Raw genomic sequence first — 15846 nt, forward strand, 5'->3', positions numbered from 1 at the left:
CCAAAGCTAGTAGTTTTGCCAGTGGGGATAACGTTTTAGTGTTGTTACCAGTGGTAGGGGAACCTTTAAAAGGTAGGTTTTGTGGACCGTATCAGATTGAAAGGAAATTAAGTGAGGTGAATTATGTGGTAAAAACACCAGATAGAAGGAAGACTCACCGAGTATGTCATGTGAATATGCTTAAAAGGTACTTTGAAAAGGAAGGAGAGATAAAGGAGGTTTTAATGATTCTAACTCAAAGTGACGAACCAAATCCAGATGACTGTGAATTTGACATACCTCCAATTAAATTGGAAAATGAGGATGTTCTTAAAAATTGGGATGAATTGTTAAGTTACCTTCCAGAGGAAAAACAAACTGACCTGAAAGAGTTATTGATATCACATGGGCACGTTTGTAGAGATAAATTGGGAAGTACTAAAATGGCTATACATGATGTAGATGTGGGAAATGCTGTTCCTATCAAACAACATCCATATAGACTTAATCCCTGCTTTCACCACCTCCTCCGGCAGCGAGTTCCAGGCACCCACTACTCTCTGAGTAAAAAACGTGCCTCGCACATCTACTCTAAACCTTGCCCCTCGCACCTTAAACCTATGCCCCCTCTACCCTCTGACTATTCACTATCCAGGGGTAATTGACCCCTCTACCCTCTGACTATCCACTCTGTCTATGCCCCTCATAAAAACCTCTGACTATCCACTCTGTCTATGCCCCTCATAATTTTGTAGACTTCTATCAGGTCACCCCTCAACCTCCGTCGTTCCAGTGAGAACAAACCGAGTTTATTCAACCGCTCCTCATTGCTAATGCCCTCCACACCAGGCAACATTCTGGTAAATCTCTTCTGCACCCTCGCTAAAATCTCCACATCATTCTGGTAGTGTGGCGACCAGAATTGAACACTACACTCCAAGTGTGGCCTAACTAAGGTTCTATATAGCTGCAACATGACTTGCCAATTCTTATACTCAATGCCCCGGCCAATGAAGGCAAGCATGCCGTATGCCTTCTTGACTACCTTCTCCACCTGTGTTGCCCCTTTCAGTGACCTGTGGACCTGTACACCTAGATCTCTCTGACTTTCAATACTCTTGAGGGTTCTACCATTCACTGTATATTCCCTACCTGCATTAGACCTTCCAAAATACATTACCTCACATTTGTCCGGATTAAACTCCATCTGCCATCTCTCCGCCCAAGTTTCCAAACAATCTAAACCCTGCTGTATCCTCTGACAGTCCTCATCACTATCCGCAATTCCACCAACCTTTGTGTCGTCTGCAAACTTACTAATCAGACCAGTTACATTTTCCTCCAAATCATTTATATATACTGCAAACAGCAACGGTCCCAGCACTGATCCCTGCGGAACACCACTCGTCACAGCCCTCCAATTAGAAAAGAATCCTTCCATTGCTACTCTCTGCCTTCTATGACCTAGGCAGTTCTGTATCCACCTTGCCAGCTAACCCCTGATCCCGTGTGACTTCACCTTTTGTACTAGTCTACCATGAGGGACCTTGTCAAAGGCCTTACTGAAGTCCATATAGACAACATCCACTGCCCTACCTGCATCAATCATCTTTGTGACCTCTTCGAAAAACTCTATCAAGTTAGTGAGACACGACCTCCTCTTCACAAAACCATGCTGCCTCTCACTAATACGTCCATTTGCTTCCAAATGGGAGAAGATCTGTCTCGAAGAATTCTCTCCAGTAATTTCCCTACCACTGACGTAAGGCTCACCGGCCTGTAGTTCCCTGGATTATCCTTGCTACCCTTCTTAAACAGAGGAACAACATTGGCTATTCTCCAGTCCTCCGGGACATCACCTGAAGACAGTGAGGATCCAAAGATTTCTGTCAAAAAGAGCACCCCACCCAAGGTCCACACCTCCACCCTATCCCCATAGCCCAGCAACCCCACCCAATACTAAGGGCAATTTTGGACACTAAGGGCAATTTAGCATGGCCAATCCACCTTACCTGCACATCTTTGGACTGTGGGACAAAACCGGAGCACCCAGAGGAAACCCACGCACACACGGGGAGGATGTGCAGACAGTGACCCAAGCCGGAATCGAACCTGGAACCCTGGAGCTGTGGAGCAATTGTGCTATCCACAATGCTACCGTGCTGACTCTCAGATTTTCTCTCTCTGGCTCTCTGACTCTCTCTCTCTCTGATTTTCAGGTTTTCAGTATCGAATTTTCTCTCTCTGACTCTGTCTCTCTTGGATTTTCTCTGTCTTTCTCTCTTGGATTTTCTCTTTCTGACTCTCTCTCTCTCTCTCTGTTGCAGCCTGAAGGCACTGAGACTGAACTGACCCACAGCTCCCTTCTGTGTCCAGCAGGTACAGGAAATCTATTCAAATTGTGATGGGAGAGGCTTCATGTCCACTTCCCAGTTTGTGTGTGAGGGGGAGTGTGGGACAGGGAGGTAGGGAGTATCCCTCAGCACTGTCTCTGTGTGTGAGGGGGGAGAGAGTTGGGGGGGGGGGGGAGTGCCCCTCAGCACTGTCTCTGTGTATGAGGGGGAAGAGGGTGTGAGCGAGTGTCCCTCGGCACTGTCTCTGTTTGTGTGTGTGGTGGGGCGGGGGGGAGTGTGGTACAGGGTGGGAGGGAGTGTCCCTCAGCACTGTGTAAAAGCAAATTACAGCGGTTTCTGGAATCTGAAACAAAGAGAAAATGCTGGAAAATCTCAGCAGGTCTGCCAGCATCTGTAGGGAGAGAAAAGAGCTCACGTTGCAAGTCCAGCTTTGACAAAGAGTCATCTGTATTCGAAACATTATCTCTTTTCTGTCCCTACAGATGCTGACAGACTTGTTGAGATTCTCCAGCTTTTTCTCTTTGGCTTCCCTCAGCACTGTCTCTGTGTGTGAGGTGGAAGAGAGTGGGAGGGTGTGTCCCTCAGCACCATCTGTGTGTGAGGGAATGTTCCTGAGCACTTGTTCTGTGTGTGAGGGAGAGATGTGGGCGAGGGTGGGAGGGATTTTCCATGATGACATCTGCAGGGATTAATTGGAAGGGGTTTGGGAATGGGAACAGTAAGGGTCGCTTCAGACCAACATAAAGTCTGTCCTGTGTTACTTTGTGGATCTGCTCCCTCCAGGAAAGAACATCACTGAGAAGATTCACCTGCAGCTCCCAGAGGATGTGATTGAAGGTTCGAGCAGGGCACACATCACCGTGTTGGGTAAGAGGCACATGTCCTTGGCACTGAGGCCACGCACAACATAGCAAAGGCCACAGGCTCCATCCCCAGCCTCTACTGATGTATGTTCTCAACCAAGTTGGAGAGTGCGATTTAGCAGCCTTGTAGCGCCCTAACTGGTGTTGTAATCAGGTCGTTGAATCTCTCAAGGAGCCTTTCATGCGATTTGTGATGGTCGAAACGCCCGCGTAATTTAACAAAATCTCGCAAGACATCACGATCTGGATCTCGCTCTCATTGGGCGAAGTTGCAGAGCTGCATATTTAAATGAGCCATAGGGTTTGTGTGATTTTCCTGGCACTTGGGACCTAATGGCTGTGCCTGGGAAATCTCGTCACAGTGCCTTTTGATATTTGTTTCCAGAAACGTGGCACCTGGGGTATCTCCCATGCCATTAGAGACCCCGGATCATCGGTAATAAGGCAGGGGGCACCCTACCACTCTTTGTGGCACCCGTGCATCTTGACAATGCCAGTCTAGTGGCACACAGGTAGTGCCACCCTGGTGCTGCCATGAGGCACTTTCAGACTGGCAGGGGCACTGCCAGGGTGCCAAGCTGGCATTGCCTGGTTTAGGGTCCAAGGGACCTTACCAGGTGGGTTCAGAGGGTGTTACAGGAGGCCCCCCGAGGTTGGACATTGGGCAGCATCAAAAATGGGGTGCGGGCTGAAAGCAGGGGTATGGGGGGTGGTGGGGGGAAGATCAGGGCAGGCAGACAAAATGCCATCCTGATCTGCTGGGGGCCTTTCCTCCTGAGCTTGCAAGCAGGAAATGTCTGTGAGTGCGGCATCGGCGGAGAGAAATACCCTGAGACCTAAAAAACAGCAAAGTGCCGTTGAATTGTGGGTTGTTTCTTGGCAATGCAGCCACCAAGAAACACACCGTTAAACGCTCCTAAAACCAGACATAGATTTTTTGCCATTGAATCGCTCCCAGACATTCAAATCCAATATTATATTGTAGGTCTCCAGTTCTGATCGCTCCCCAGTGGAGGAAACATTCTCTCTCTGTCTCCCCACTCTACCAAAACATTTCATGAATTGAAAAATCTGGATTCGGATACCCTCAATACTTTGATCTGATTCATTAATCTATGATCAGACATTTTACCGAAGACTTTTCCAAAATCCAGATAAATTACATCTACCGCATTACCCTTACCGATTCTCTCTGTCATTCCTGGAAAAATACAAGGAGTTTAGTCAAGTCAGATTTTCCTTTGTGGAATGCACGCTGAATCCTCGATTTATTCTCCATTCTAGATGTCGTTCTTTCCTCTCTTTTCTCACAAATTCCATTTTATTCTTGTGGCCCATGTTCAACATTTTCTCTGCAATCCCTTGCACACCATTTAAATATTTCCCCGTATTGTTTTGCATTTTTGGTTTGTTAATATTGTTGCTCATTTTAATTCTCCCCAGCCCTTTAAAACCACTTTTCTCCAATTGATTATCCTGTTTCATTGTCATAATTATGTCCTTTTCGATCATCAATTAAATTGTATAATGTTATGATCACTATTGCCTAGATGTTCTCCTTTTTTGACTTCCCGAGCTGCTCTGGTCTGTTCCCTTTTACTAGATCCACAGTGAATCTTCTCGTGTTGGGTATTTTACATCAGATCAGGGAAATGTTCTGTCCGCATTGAGCTAATTGCATTCCCTTACCGCTCTTTACCTCCAAATTCATGTTGGGGCAGTTGAAATCCCCCATGGTTATTACTCCATGGATTTATTTTGTGTGTGGGGGTTCGGGGGGGTTTAGATTGGTTGTGGGTTTTGGGATTGAGATTTGGAATTGTCTTGGGCTTTTTGAACTCTGATCAGGCTGTCCAAGTCCGTGTTATATTCTCTGTCCCTTTCCAGGGGATATCATGGGGTCTGCGATGGAGAATCTGGATGGTTTACTCAGACTGCCCACGGGATGTGGAGAGCAGAACATGGTGAAATTTGCCCCTAATGTTTACGTGCAGAGATACCTGAATAAAACCCAGCAGCTGACCGGGGAGATTCAGGACAGGGCTGTTGGCTACCTGCAGAGAGGTACATTTATGTCATGATGTGTTACTGTGTGTGCGAGTCTGTGTTAAACACCATGGAGATTTCTGTGACGCTGACACCGGAAGGCACCACCGCGGGTGGGGAGGGGACATTTTTCTGTCCCATCTGCAATAATACCCACCAGCATCGGGCCCAGAATATTTCACCGTGTGTGAGTGTGTGTGTATGTGTCTGCATGTGATGAATGTGGAAATTTCAGAGATATTGGGCTGGCTTGTCCGGTCGCTGGCACCGAAATCATGTTCGGTGACCGTCCAATCGTGATGCTCTGCCCCCTCTAAAGCCCAGCCCCCCGACCGGCCAAGTTCCCGATGGCGTGGATCTCTCCTGGTCTCACCCGTCGGGGGCTCGGCGTGGCGGCTGCGGACTCAGTCAGGGCTGCCACAGTCAGGGGAGGGCCGATCCGCGGGCAGGAGGGACTTTATCAGGGGCTGGGGGCACTGTTGGAGGGTGGTCCGGGGCACGCGGGCTGGCCAAAGGAGGGGCACTATTTTGCAGGCCGGGTCCGCGAGCAGCTGCCGCCATGTTGCACGGTGCGGCCACTGCAGGCCGCATGCGTGGCCACGAACCTGGCAATTCTCCAGGCCGTATCGGTAGCTAGAGCTGGGTGCACCACGCTGCTGGCATGTTAGCCCTCAGCCACACGGAGGATCGGTGGCCTGTTGCGCTGAATTTTCAGTGAAATGCCACCGTTCCCACACCGGCGTGAAGACATAGCCTCATAGTCGGAGAATCTAACTCATTGTATAATCGGTATTTGGTGCAGTAAGAGTTAAAAGCTTGGGTTAGTGTGTGTACGACTACTGTTGTAATTTTTGAAACTCTGGTTTACAAGATAAGCAGGCACTTTGGCTACAAGGGATGATTAAAGCGTCGTAGAAGTTGGATGATAGAATTTTGTTGATATAAAAAAGCTTCCTTGGTGAGTAGATAATTAGAGACAATGGGTGGGATTCTCCGTCAGCTGACTTGAAATCGGGAAAGGCGGTTAGAAGGAGAATCGGTCGTGACTCCAAAATCATCAGCAGCGCCAATGCATTCCACTCCACACATATAATAAACACCGTCGCATCTCTTTAGCAGGCCTGACTCAGTATTCTCCAGGGACTCCGCGATCCTCCACCTCTGCCGGGCGAAATTCCCAACGGCAAGGTTCATTCGTGCTTTTAAAAGTCGGGAAATAGGCGCTATGGCTGAGAGAGTGAGAGATAGGGGGTCTGAAAAGTGTCCAGCATCGCTATAGTGTGCAGACAGATGTGTCGCTAGCGAGGGGGGCTTCTGCCTGGGTTGGGAGGGGTGGGGAGCAGCGGGGTCGGGCAGAATTTGGCCGTGGGATCGGGGTCGATGGGCATGGAACACCATTGCCACAGCCTGCAAGGCAGCCATGCAGCTGCGCACACTGCTGACTGCCCACTACGAACTTAGTGGCATGGGTCCTAGGGTGTCCCCACAGGCCACCAGTGCCATCTTCTTTGACGGGATGAGCATGTGTAGGGAGTGGAGTGCTAATATGCGGCTGCAGCTTGTCAGCCTTTCAAGTGGCACTCCCAACCCCAGCGAACCCGACACCATTTTACAGTGAAAACTATCGCGTTCCACGTGGCGCCGGTGCTAGCTTAACGGTTGATGAATTGGTCCAGATAGGGTGCCAATTTTGCTGTCATAGAAGTCCACTAATCCTGCCCCAACATCAACACTTAGTTTCAGGAACGGAGAATCTGGCCCAATGTGTTTAGCTTTAGGAAGATGATGTAGGTAATGGGAGGAGCCCAGGGGCTGAAGCCGTGAGGTGTTGCATTTGGAGTTCAATTTTGATCTGTCAGTGAACAAACTAGCAGTTTCTCTCAAAGCAGTTTAGTTAAAGATTTACCTGTGAACAGAACACCAGTTCCTGGCAGGTTAAACAGTAGTTTGACACAGACAAGACTCTGCAGCTGGTTCCCGAAAGCAGTTTGTCCTATACATCTCTTTACAGCAAGAATTCCTGGGTTGGCTAACTGTATTTGAAAGTGGATTTTGACCTGAGATGGGTTTTGCTTGAGTGGAGATAAAAGATAGCAGTTAGGAATTAAAAAGGTTTTATTTTCTTGCTAAGCATTTGTTTAACTGGTAATTTTAAGCTATATTTCTGTGACTTTAGGCTAGCTTTATGAACGTGTTGTAATAAAGTTTGTTTTGATATACCATATCCCACTTTGTGCATGGAATCACTCCTGGAGCAAAGTATCCTTTCCTCACAGTTGTATCAGAAAGCATATATGGAAATGGAATCTGAGTGTAAACCGAGTGTTTTTACATTAAAAATAATGCATTAATGAGAGAGTGCAAACCATTACATATTCAGGATGATGAGAAATGGGCAGAAGTTCACCAAGTTGTATTACCAGTGGGTTATAGGAAGGAGGTTGTGCATGAGGTTCCAGTAGGGGGCCTTCTAGGAGTAAGGAAAACTCAAGCAAACGAACAGAAACATTTGGACCACAAAAAGATATAGTGGAAGTTTGTTTTTATATACCATATCCCTATTTTTGCATGGAGAGAGGTATCCCTTCCTCACAGCTCACAGTCACACAAAATTAAAATAAAACATTAGGGTTTCTGTTCAGTATCCTAGACACTGTTGGGGTCTGGTCTGGGATCATAATAGTTACACTGTATGTGAGTATGTTACTGAGTGTGTGTGTGTGTGTTACACTGTGTGTGTGTGTGTGTTACACTGTGTGTGTGTGTGTGTGTGTGTTACACCGTGTGTGTGTATGTTACACCGTGTGTGTGTATGTTACACCGTGTGTGTGTGTTACACCGTGTGTGTGTGTGTGTGTGTGTGTGTGTTACACCGTGTGTGTGTATGTGTGTTGCACCCTGTGTGTGTGTGTATGTGTGTTACACCGTGTGTGTGTATTGCACCGTGTGTGGGTTGCACTGTGTGTGTTACACTGTGTGTGTGTGTGTGTGTTAAACTGTGTGTGTGTTACAGTGTGTGTATATTTTACACTGTGTTACATTGTGTGTGTATGTTACAGTGTGTGTGACACTGTGTGCCCTGTGCCAATTGAATCACCATTTACCCTCTCTCTCTCTTCCACACAGGATACCAGAACCAGCTGAAGTACAAGCATAGCGATGGATCCTTCAGTGCATTTGGAGACAGTGATTCTGAAGGAAATACCTGGTATAGAACAAGAGGATTAATTATTTCATTACCGTCTTCTACACACCTACACCGATCAGTAATCACTGATAATTAGTGATCATAATAAACACAAAAGGGTTGAAAGTATCAAGCACACACATTCAGATTCACTCATAAACACTGACCATATTAAACACAGAGGGCTGAAAGTATCAAATGCACAAAAACATCAAATTCGCTGAGAAAAAGTGACCATAATGCAGACAGAAGGGGCTGAAAGTATCACACACACTCATATTCACGAGGAAATAATGATGACAGTGACGCACGAGCAATGGGAGATACCGCATGCAAGTCTAGAGTGAGACACCACCACAGTGAGTGTGGGTATCAGGAATTTGGAACAGAACGGGAATTCGGTGCAGAGTGGAAAGAGATGTTTTTTTTGCTTTTTCTTCTTGCTTTGTAACTTTTTCAATATTCAGAGAGTGGTCTTGCCCTGCTGAAGCATTAGAGACTACAAGGGAGAGAGTTGATTGGTATTAGTAGCTAAGATAGGATTAGTATTTATCACTTTTGGCACTTATAGATTGAAAGGTCTTTTTATGGTATATTTGGTAGTAACAAGGACTAGAAAAGAAGGGCCCTGGAGAATTGGTTTTAATCAGATATCAAGCATCTTCCAAAGGTTTAATTTAAAGGGGTAGGTCATGGCAGGAGAACTCAAAAGTTGTGGTTTGCTCCTTGTACTCCATGTGAGGAGCTGGAAACAGTTCTTGTGCCCGGGGCCAGCATGTGTTTATTAAGTGTCTCAATCTGCAGTTCCTGGAATCCCCGGGATTCGGAACTGGAGCGGTGGCTGAGGGGACGGTGAAGCAGAGTATCATAGATAGCACGTACAGACAGGCGGCCACACTGCAGGGTCAGACTCCACAGACAGGCAGGGAATGGGTGACCTCCAGGCAGGCCAAGAGAGCTAGGCACGCAGTGCAGGAATCTCCTGTGGTCATTCCCCTGCAAAACAGATATACCGCTTTGGACACTAGGGAAAGCAGCGATAGCCAAATTCATTGCACCATGGTTGATTCTGCTGCAGAAGAGAGGAGTAAAAAGTGTGGAAATGCATTCAAATGGATTCAATTGTAAGCGGAATAGATAGGCTTTTCTGTAGCCGCAAATGAGACTCCAGGATAGTGGCCTCCCTCATGCTAGGGTCAAGTATGTCTTGGAGCAGTTACAGGATATTCTGGAGGGGGAGGGTGAACAGCCAGTGGTCATGGTTCACATTGGTACAAACGGCATGGTTATAAACAGGGATGAGGTCCTAAAAGCAGAATATAGGGAGTTAGGAAGAAAGATGAAAAGTCCGATCTCAAACATAGTGATCTCAGGATTATTACCAGTCCACATGCTAGTCAGAGTAGAAATAGCAGGATATATCAAACAAATTTGTGGCTGAAGAGCTGGTGAGAGGGAGAGGGTTTCAGGTTCCTGGGCATTGGGACTGGATCTGGGGGAGATGCATCCAATACAAACTGGACAGGTTACACTTGGGCAGGACTGGAACTGATGTCCTGGGGGGGGTGGTACCTGCTAGAGTGATTGGAAAACTGTGTGAGGGTTTAAACTAAAAAGGCAAGGAGTCAGAGGAGGGGGGATTCAAGGACAAAACTAAAAGGCAGAAAGGGGAATAAGAAAAGTGATAGGCAGATGCAAACGGGTCACAATGAACAATAGTGGGAAGGGGACAAATAATGTTAAAAAGACAAGACTTAAGGCTTTGCGCCTTAATGCGTGGAACATTCTCAATAAAGTGGATGAATTAATCATGCAAATAGAGGTAAACAGGAATGATGTGGTCAGGATTAGAGAGACATAGCTGCAGGGTGACCAGGGTTGGGAATTGAACATTCAGTATTTAGGAAGAACAGACAAAAAGGAAAAGGTGGTGGAGTTGCATTAAACAGGAAATTAGTGATGTGTGTGCTAAAGGAACATCTGTAATTCTGGGTGATTTTAATCTGCATGTACATTGGGCAAATCAAATTAGTCACAGTGCTGGAGGGAGGGATTCCTGGAGTGTCTACGGGATAATTTTCTGGATCAATATGTTGAAGAACCAACTAGAGAATAGGTAATCCTAGACTGGGTATTTATAATGAGAATGGAATCATTGGCAATCTAGTTCTGCGAGATCCCTTGGGGATGAGCAACTATAATATGATAGTAAGCTGGCAAAGAACATAAAAATTGGTATATAGGTATGCAAAGAGAAAAGGATTGATGAAGACAAATGTAGGTCCCTTACAGTCAGAAACGGAGGAATTTTACAATGGGGAAAAATGAAATGGCCGACCAACTAAATACTTACTTTGGTTCTATCTTCACAAGGGAGGACACAACATACCATAAATGTTGGGAAACACAGTCTTTAGTGAAAGGGAGGAACTGAAGGAGATCAATATTAGTAGTGAAATGATATTGAGGAAATTGAAGGCTAATAAATCCCCAGGGCCTAATAATATACACCCCAGAGTACTGAAGGAAGTGACTCTAGAAATAGTGGGTGCATTGGTGGACATCTTCCACGATTTAATAGACTCTGGAGCAGTTTCTGCAGATTAGAGGGTAGCTAATGTAACTCCACTATTTAAAAAGGGAGGTAGAGGAAACAGGGATTTATAGACCAGAAAGCCTGATGTTGGAAGTAGGGAAAATTCTAGAATCCATTATCAAGGAGTTTACAACAGAGCACTTGGAAAACAGTGGCAGGATCGGACAGAGTCAGCATGGATTTATGAAAAGGAAATCATGCTTGACAAATCTACCAGAATTCTTTGAGGATGTAACTAGTACAGTTGCTGAGGTGGAGCCAATGGATGTGGCTTATTTAGTCTTTCATAAGGCTTTCAACAAAGTCCCACATAAGAGATTAGCGTGTACAATTAAAATGCATGGGATTAGGGGTAGCGTATTGAGATGGATAGAAAATTGGTTGGCAAACAGGAAACAAAGAGTAGGAATAAACGGGTATTTTTCCAAATGACAAGCAGTGGCTAATGGGGTACTGCAGGGTTGATGCTGATACACCAGCTGTGCACTATAGAAAGAAATGATTTAGATGAAAGACCTAAATGCAATATCTCCAAATTTGTAGATGACACCAAGCTGGGTATGAGGGTGAGCTGTGAGGAGGATGCAGAGATCCTTCAGTGTGATTTGGACAAGTTGAGAGAGTGAGCAGATGAATGGCACATGCAGGATAATTTGGAGAAATGTGAGGTGATCCACTTTGTTTGAAAAACAGGAAGACAGATTATTATCCCAATGGCCATAAATTAGGAGAGGGGAATGTGCAACGAGACCTGGGTGTCCTCGTACACCAGTCACTGAAGGTAAGGATGCAGGTGCAACAGGCGGTAAAGAAGGCAAATGGTATGTTGGGCTTCATAGCGAGAGGTTTTGACTCCAAGAGCAGGGATGTCTTGTTGCAATTATACAGGGCCTTGGTGAGGCCACACCTGGAATATTGTGGGCAGTTTTGGTCTCCTTATCTGAAGAATGATGTTCTTGCTCTGTCGGGAGAGCAGTGAAAGTTGCCAGACTGATTCCTGGGATGGTGGGATTGACATATGAGGAGAGATTCAGTCACTTAGGATTGTATTCGTTGGAGTTCAGAAGAACGAGGGGGATCTCATAGAAACTATAAAATTCTAACAGCACCAGTCAGGTGATGCAGGAAGGATGTTCCCAATGGTGGGTGTGTCCAGAACCAGGGGTCACAGTCTGAGGATAGAGGGTAGACCATTTAGGACAGAGATGAGGAGAAATTTCTTCACCCAGAGAAAGGTGAGCCTGGAATTCGCTGCCACAGAAAGCAGTTGAGGCCAAACATTGTTGGTGGGATTCTCTGTTCCTGAGACTAAGGGTTGACGCCAGGCAGGATTCATGGACATGTACGACAGCAAAGCTGGCGCCACATCCAGACTGATTCAGTGACTGTTACGGGGCTAGCACCAGTGCCACATGGAACACAACCGATTCCAATGAGAAACGGTGCCGGATTCGTGACTGACACTCAGGGAGGCTGATGAGCTGCAGCCGCATGTACGTACTTCACTCCCCAGACATACTGTCCCAGCCAACAAGATGGCAGCAAGGAGAATGGCCCTGAGATTCACGGACGCCAAGCTTGAGATGCTGCTGAACGCCATGGAGGAGAGGTGGGCTCCCCTGTACCCCGACCTGGGAAAAAAGGCTGCCTGCTGTCGCCATTCACCGTGCATGGGCGTGGATGTCAGAGGCAGTAAGTGTCACGAGCAACACCATCCGGAATGGCCAGCAGTGCTGTAAGAAACTGTACAACCTCCTCAGGGCAGCCAGGATGAATAAGCAGCACTTTGCCCTTGGCACCAACACACTCCCGAAACCCTACCCACGCCCCCACCACCCAGAGGGCGGCCGAACCCCCACCACCCAGAGGGCGGCCGAACCCCCACCCTGCACCACATGCTGGCACACATACCGGCCACCATGGCCGGGTGCCCTGGCCACTGAAACCACCAGCCACCCACCTCCTGGGCTGTATGTATCGGACTAACACTGCATTTTCTGTTTTCCTCCCCCAAGGAACTGCCGAGAGCGGGGGAAGTCTGAAGGGAGATCGCCAGACCTGCGGCCCTCACCGTGGAAGAGCAGCAGGGCCCTGGACGTAAAACATACATTGCAGAAGGAGGCCATTCGGCCCATCGAGTCTGCACCGACCCACTTAAGCCATCGCTTCCACCCTATCCCCGTAACCCAATAACCCCTCCTAACCTTTTTGGTCACTTTTTGGCAATTTATCATGGCCAATCCACCTAACCTGCACATCTTTGGACTGTGGGAGGAAACCGGAGCATCCGGAGGAAACCCACGCAGACACTGGGAGAACGCGCAGACTCCTCACAGTGACCCAGCGGGGAATCAAACCTGGGACCCTGATGCTGTGAAGCCACAGTGCTGTCCACTTGTGCTACTGTGCTCCCCGCTGAGTTGCAGTTCCCTGTGACATGTGTGTCACCCCACCCAACACCACCCTCGCCCCCACACTACCCTCACCACACCCGCACTCCACACATTCCCACGCCCCCCCGATCCGCAGTCTAACCATGTGTCTTGTCTTTTGTTTTGCTGGAGGTGGTGGGGTGGGTCCATCTGGTGTCTACCACCCCCAGCCATAGCCAGAACCCCGGATGTTAAGCAGCACTGAGTATGATACCGAGTCCGATGATGACACAGATTTCCCGTCACGGCTGTCTCCAACACGCTCCACCATCCCAGAGACACTCACCTTGGTCGTGCACTTTAGTGAAGATGCTCCTGGGAAGTGAAGATGCTCCTGGGACACTATCTGGTGCTCACCACACACATGCTCCGGTACATCAGGTGGAGGTAAGGACTCCAGAGGGGGAGGACGGTCGGAGGCCGGGCCGACCCCAGGGACTTGTTGCCAACGAGACGGATTTTGGGCTTCTGGAACGGACAGCCCCATCGATTATGGAGATGCAGTCGCAGAGCCAGGGACATGAGGGGTTCTCGGCGAGCATCTACAACCTGCAGGCACAGGTGGAGGAGACCAACTGCATGCAGGAGCAGGTGGTGGTGCCGGCCATGCATGCCACCCAGGCCAAAACCGCATAGGTGGTATCCGCGGTGGAGGCTTTGGGGGTGAGGGTTTCAGCTATCGATCCGCATGTCCCAAGCCTGTGGCAATCTGTGCAGGCACTGGCTGAGGCCCAGGACAGGGCTGTTCACTCACAGGCAGCCATGTGTCTGGGCCACCTGGATATTGCAGCAGCAATCCTGAGTTGGCCCTGTCACAGCAGGCCATGGCTGAGAGCGTTGGCGGCAGTGCCCAGGTGCTGGCCGACGTGGCACAGACACAAAGGGAGGTAACCCAGTCCCAGAGGGTCTGTCGCCTGACACAGTCACTGACTGATGTGGCACAGACCCAGAAAGTGGTGGCACAGTCACAGCATGATGTAGCGCAGTCGCACACAGGGGTGGTCCATGCCCAGTGCTCCATGGCCACAAGAATGTAGACCTTGGTCGAGATGGCAGTGAATCTCCAGGACTGGCAGGTGGCGGGGGGAGCATCAGGGGTTAGCTCCCCATCCACTCCCGTCCCACGAGTTGCCCGGGAGCCATTGGGCACCCCGAGGTTGGATGAGACCATGTCGGAGACTCCTATAGGGGAGGTGCCGCCACCCCCCCACCCCCACCCCCTCCACTCTTGTCCATGGCGCATCTGGTGGGCAGTACAGAGCGGCCCCACGTCTCCCGGAACACCTGAGCAGCAGTCGGGTCCATCCAGGCCCGGTCGCCCCAGAAGATGCCCGCCAAAGGGGACCCAAGTCATAGGGCAGGAATCAGATCAAGCAGCCTCCACTCCTGATATACTGTCTGGGGATCCACTTAGACTTAGCCATAAGATCCATAAGGCCAGAAAAGTAGACAACAGTTAAGTTGGCATAGATGCAATGCATAGTTTCGTAATAGGGGCTAGGGCATGTATCTGTATATATATTTCCACATTAACCACCTGTACACAATGTTACAATCTGCCATGGTGCTCTGTCAGAAGGGTGAGAGGGGTGGGCTGGTCTGGGCTGGCTTTAGAGGGGGCGTGGGTAGGGAGGAATTGGCGGACATTGTGAGTGGACTTGGCTCACCATTCCAGTGTCCCCGTTCCCCACCCTCTTCCCCACCTCCGCGACCTCAGGGATTCAATGGGGCCGTATGATGGGATAGCTCGCATGCAGGGATCACAAATGGTGGAATGTGCTACTTGGGCAGGAGCCAGACATTGTCAAACAATGTGGAGCACCAGAGCTAATCACAGAGCGGTTTTTATCAGCCTCCATCGCATGGCTGTTACTGCCAACCCAGGGCTCGCACCTCATCGTGTAGCAGGTATATATCATGGAGGGGTTGCAGACAGGTGTATGGCCGAGGTTGGGGGTCAGATGCAGTGTACTGCCTCACATATTGTGTGGCATCCTGTAACTACCCAGGCCTCATGTCCTGCCCATCCTCTCCATACCCCGCAATCTCCTCATCAGACTAGGCCTGGCATCATCCTCCTCCTCCAGCATGTCGTCCCTCTGATGCGCGATGCTGTGGAGGATGAAGCAGACCTTCAAGAGGTGGCCGAGCCTCCCAGCACCATACTGGTCCAGGCACCTGAACTGCATCTTCAGGAGGCTGAAGCATCGCTCAATCACGCTCCTGGTCACGGCATGGGTGTTGTTGTAGTGGGTCTCCACGCTGGTCTGTTTCTTCCACACAGGCGTCATCAGCTACAACCACAACGGGTAACCCTGTTGCCCAGGAGCCAACTCCCCAGCCGGAGGTGCATCTCAAAGAGGTCGGGAATCATCGAACTTGCCAGGAT

The 15846-nt window shown here is 48.7% G+C and overlaps 1 protein-coding gene across 1 annotated transcript in view; it reads left to right on the forward strand.

Moving 5' to 3' along the window:
* The window catches only part of LOC140392865 (alpha-2-macroglobulin-like), a 305968-nt gene that overhangs the window by 215305 nt on the left and 74817 nt on the right, over positions 1–15846 (forward strand). Inside the window, exons 22-25 of the mRNA XM_072478608.1 lie at positions 2307–2358; positions 3117–3200; positions 5084–5260; positions 8369–8450. Coding sequence (XP_072334709.1) covers positions 2307–2358; positions 3117–3200; positions 5084–5260; positions 8369–8450 — 395 coding nt within the window. The remainder of the gene's footprint in view (positions 1–2306; positions 2359–3116; positions 3201–5083; positions 5261–8368; positions 8451–15846) is intronic.

The sequence above is a fragment of the Scyliorhinus torazame genome, chromosome 16 (genome assembly GCF_047496885.1).
Source record: "Scyliorhinus torazame isolate Kashiwa2021f chromosome 16, sScyTor2.1, whole genome shotgun sequence".
NCBI lineage: Eukaryota > Metazoa > Chordata > Chondrichthyes > Carcharhiniformes > Scyliorhinidae > Scyliorhinus > Scyliorhinus torazame.